At 51.7% G+C, this 5,000-nt stretch overlaps 1 protein-coding gene across 1 annotated transcript in view; it reads right to left on the bottom strand.

Moving 5' to 3' along the window:
• The window catches only part of myo15ab (myosin XVAb), a 216,512-nt gene that overhangs the window by 70,761 nt on the left and 140,751 nt on the right, over positions 1-5,000 (bottom strand). Inside the window, exon 38 of the mRNA XM_071347544.1 lies at positions 521-621. Coding sequence (XP_071203645.1) covers positions 521-621 — 101 coding nt within the window. The remainder of the gene's footprint in view (positions 1-520; positions 622-5,000) is intronic.

Raw genomic sequence — 5,000 nt, 5'->3', positions numbered from 1 at the left:
AACAAAGTAATGTAAATAGTACCAGTCAACAGCTTGAACACACCTCCTCATTCAAGGGATTTTCTTTATTTTTTACAATTTTCTACATTGTAGAATAATAGTGAAGACAACAAAACTATGAAATAACACATATGGAATCATGTAGTAACCAAAAAAGTGAGGAGGGAGATGGAGATGAGGAAGATGAGGAAGAAGAGGAGGACGAAGAGGAGGAGGGGGAATGAGGAGGAGGAAGAGAAGGAGGAAGAAGAGGAAGAGGGAGATGAGGAAGATGGAGGAGAAGGAGAGAGGAAGATGAGGAGGAGGAAGAGAAGGAGGAAGAAGAGGAAGAGGGAGATGAGGAAGATGAGGAGGAAGAAGGAGAGGAGGAAGATGAGGAGGAGGAAGAGAAGGAGGAAGAAGAGGAAGAGGGAGAGGAGGAAGATGAGGAGGAGGAAGAGAAGGAGGAGGGAGATGAAGATGAGGAGGAAGAAGGAGAGGAGGAAGATGAGGAGGAGGAAGAGAGAGAGATAGTGTGTACCTTGTCCGTAGAGCCCCCCAGACCTGTGTCTGCTGGTGGTGTGCATGGCGGAGGGTCTGGAGTGGCCTTCATCTGGTCCAAACCCACTGCCCAACAGGCTACTGCTAACACACACACCAGGGTTAGACCCAACAGGCTACTGCTAACACACCAGGGTTAGACCCAACAGGCTACTGCTAATACACACACCAGGGTTAGACCCAACAGGCTACTGCTAACACACACACCAGGGTTAGACCGAACAGGCTACTGCTAATACACACACCAGGGTTAGAACCAACAGGCTACTGCTAACACACACACCAGGGTTAGACCCAACAGGCTACTGCTAACACACACACCAGGGTTAGACCCAACAGGCTACTGCTAACACACACCAGGGTTAGACCCAACAGGCTACTGCTAACACACCAGGGTTAAACCCAACAGGCTACTGCTAACACACCAGGGTTAGACCCAACAGGCTACTGCTAACACACACACCAGGGTTAGACCCAACAGGCTACTGCTAACACACACACCAGGGTTAGACCCAACAGGCTACTGCTAACACACACACCAGGGTTAGACCCAACAGGCTACTGCTAATACACACACCAGGGTTAGACCCAACAGGCTACTGCTAACACACACACCAGGGTTAGACCCAACAGGCTACTGCTAACACACACACCAGGGTTAGTCCCAACAGGCTACTGCTAACACACACACCAGGGTTAGAACCAACAGGCTACTGCTAACACACACACCAGGGTTAGACCCAACAGGCTACTGCTAACACACCAGGGTTAGACCCAACAGGCTACTGCTAATACACACACCAGGGTTAGACCCAACAGGCTACTGCTAACACACACACCAGGGTTAGACCGAACAGCCTACTGCTAACACACACACCAGGGTTAGACCGAACAGGCTACTGCTAACACACACACCAGGGTTAGACCCAACAGGCTACTGCTAACACACCAGGGTTAGACCCAACAGGCTACTGCTAACACACACACCAGGGTTAGACCCAACAGGCTACTGCTAACACACACACCAGGGTTAGACCAAACAGGCTACTGCTAACACACACACCAGGGTTAGAACCAACAGGCTACTACTAACACACACACCAGGGTTAGACCCAACAGGCTACTGCTAACACACACCAGGGTTAGACCCAACAGGCTACTGCTAACACACACACCAGGGTTAGACCCAACAGGCTACTGCTAATACACACCAGGGTTAGACCCAACAGGCTACATTTACATTTAACATTTAAGTCATTTAGCAGACGCTCTTATCCAGAGCGACTTACAAATTGGTGCATTCACCTTATGATATCCAGTGGAACAACCACTTTACAATAGTGCATCTAACTCTTTTAAGGGGGGAGGGGGGGGGGGGGGGTTAGAAGGATTACTTTATCCTATCCTAGGTATTCCTTAAAGAGGTGGGGTTTCAGGTGTCTCCGGAAGGTGGTGATTGACACCGCTGACCTGGCGTCGTGAGGGAGTTTGTTCCACCATTGGGGTGCCAGAGCAGCGAACAGTTTTGACTGGGCTGAGCGGGAACTGTACTTCCTCAGAGGTAGGGAGGCGAGCAGGCCAGAGGTGGATGAACGCAGTGCCCTTGTTTGGGTTTAGGGCCTGATCAGAGCCTGAAGGTACGGAGGTGCCGTTCCCCTCACAGCTCCATAGGCAAGCACCATGGTCTTGTAGCGGATGCGAGCTTCAACTGGAAGCCAGTGGAGAGAGCGGAGGAGCGGGGTGACGTGAGAGAACTTGGGAAGGTTGAACACCAGACGGGCTGCTGCGTTCTGGATGAGTTGTAGGGGTTTAATGGCACAGGCAGGGAGCCCAGCCAACAGCGAGTTGCAGTAATCCAGACGGGAGATGACAAGTGCCTGGATTAGGGCCTGCGCCGCTTCCTGTGTGAGGCAGGGTCGTACTCTGCGAATGTTGTAGAGCATGAACCTACAGGAACGGGTCACCGCCTTGAGGCTACTGCTAACACACACACCAGGGTTAGACCCAACAGGCTACTGTTAACACACACACCAGGGTTAGAACCAACAGGCTACTGCTAACACACACACCAGGGTTAGACCCAACAGGCTACTGCTAACACACACACCAGGGTTAGACCCAACAGGCTACTGCTAACACACCAGGGTTAGACCCAACAGGCTACTGCTAATACACACACCAGGGTTAGACCCAACAGGCTACTGCTAACACACACACCAGGGTTAGACCGAACAGCCTACTGCTAACACACACACCAGGGTTAGACCGAACAGGCTACTGCTAACACACACACCAGGGTTAGACCCAACAGGCTACTGCTAACACACCAGGGTTAGACCCAACAGGCTACTGCTAACACACACACCAGGGTTAGACCCAACAGGCTACTGCTAACACACACACCAGGGTTAGACCAAACAGGCTACTGCTAACACACACACCAGGGTTAGAACCAACAGGCTACTACTAACACACACACCAGGGTTAGACCCAACAGGCTACTGCTAACACACACCGGGGTTAGACCCAACAGGCTACTGCTAACACACACACCAGGGTTAGACCCAACAGGCTACTGCTAACACACACACCAGGGTTAGACCCAACAGGCTACTGCTAATACACACACCAGGGTTAGACCCAACAGGCTACTGCTAATACACACCAGGGTTAGACCCAACAGGCTACATTTACATTTAACATTTAAGTCATTTAGCAGACGCTCTTATCCAGAGCGACTTACAAATTGGTGCATTCACCTTATGATATCCAGTGGAACAACCACTTTACAATAGTGCATCTAACTACTCTTTTAAGGGGGGAGGGGGGGGGGGAAGGATTACTTTATCCTATCCTAGGTATTCCTTAAAGAGGTGGGGTTTCAGGTGTCTCCGGAAGGTGGTGATTGACACCGCTGACCTGGCGTCGTGAGGGAGTTTGTTCCACCATTGGGGTGCCAGAGCAGCGAACAGTTTTGACTGGGCTGAGCGGGAACTGTACTTCCTCAGAGGTAGGGAGGCGAGCAGGCCAGAGGTGGATGAACGCAGTGCCCTTGTTTGGGTTTAGGGCCTGATCAGAGCCTGAAGGTACGGAGGTGCCGTTCCCCTCACAGCTCCATAGGCAAGCACCATGGTCTTGTAGCGGATGCGAGCTTCAACTGGAAGCCAGTGGAGAGAGCGGAGGAGCGGGGTGACGTGAGAGAACTTGGGAAGGTTGAACACCAGACGGGCTGCGGCGTTCTGGATGAGTTGTAGGGGTTTAATGGCACAGGCAGGGAGCCCAGCCAACAGCGAGTTGCAGTAATCCAGACGGGAGCTGACAAGTGCCTGGATTAGGGCCTGCGCCGCTTCCTGTGTGAGGCAGGGTCGTACTCTGCGAATATTGTAGAGCATGAACCTACAGGAACGGGTCACCGCCTTGAGGCTACTGCTAACACACACACCAGGGTTAGACCCAACAGGCTACTGTTAACACACACACCAGGGTTAGAACCAACAGGCTACTGCTAACACACACACCAGGGTTAGACCCAACAGGCTACTGCTAACACACACACCAGGGTTAGACCCAACAGGCTACTGCTAACACACACACCAGGGTTAGACCCAACAGGCTACTGCTAATACACACCCCAGGGTTAGACCCAACAGGCTACTGCTAATACACACACCAGGGTTAGACCCAACAGGCTACTGCTAACACACAAACCAGGGTTAGATCCCACAGGCTACTGCTAACACACCAGGGTTAGACCCAACAGGCTACTGCTAACACACACACCAGGGTTAGACCCAACAGGCTACTGCTAACACACCAGGGTTAGACCCAACAGGCTACTGCTAATACACACACCAGGGTTAGACCAAACAGGCTACTGCTAACACACACACCAGGGTTAGAACCAACAGGCTACTACTAACACACACACCAGGGTTAGACCCAACAGGCTACTGCTAACACACACCAGGGTTAGACCCAACAGGCTACTGCTAACACACACACCAGGGTTAGACCCAACAGGCTACTGCTAACACACACACCAGGGTTAGAACCAACAGGCTACTGCTAATACACACACCAGGGTTAGAACCAACAGGCTACTGCTAACACACACACCAGGGTTAGACCCAACAGGCTACTTCTAACACACACACCAGGGTTAGACCCAACAGGCTACTGCTAACACACACACCAGGGTTAGACCCAACAGGCTACTGCTAACACACACCAGGGTTAGACCCAACAGGCTACTGCTAACACACACACACCAGGGTTAGACCCAACAGGCTACTGCTAACACACACCAGGGTTAGACCCAACAGGCTACTACTAACACACACCAGGGTTAGACCCAACAGGCTACTGCTAATACACACCAGGGTTAGACCCAACAGGCTACTGCTAACACACACCATGCTTGCATTAGTCCTGAGCCTGCTGTTTAGGTTAGGGTTAGTGTA

The sequence above is a fragment of the Salvelinus alpinus genome, chromosome 2, assembly GCF_045679555.1.
Source record: "Salvelinus alpinus chromosome 2, SLU_Salpinus.1, whole genome shotgun sequence".
Classification (NCBI taxonomy): Eukaryota; Metazoa; Chordata; class Actinopteri; order Salmoniformes; family Salmonidae; genus Salvelinus; species Salvelinus alpinus.
This window is presented reverse-complemented; position numbering and strand designations above follow the sequence as displayed.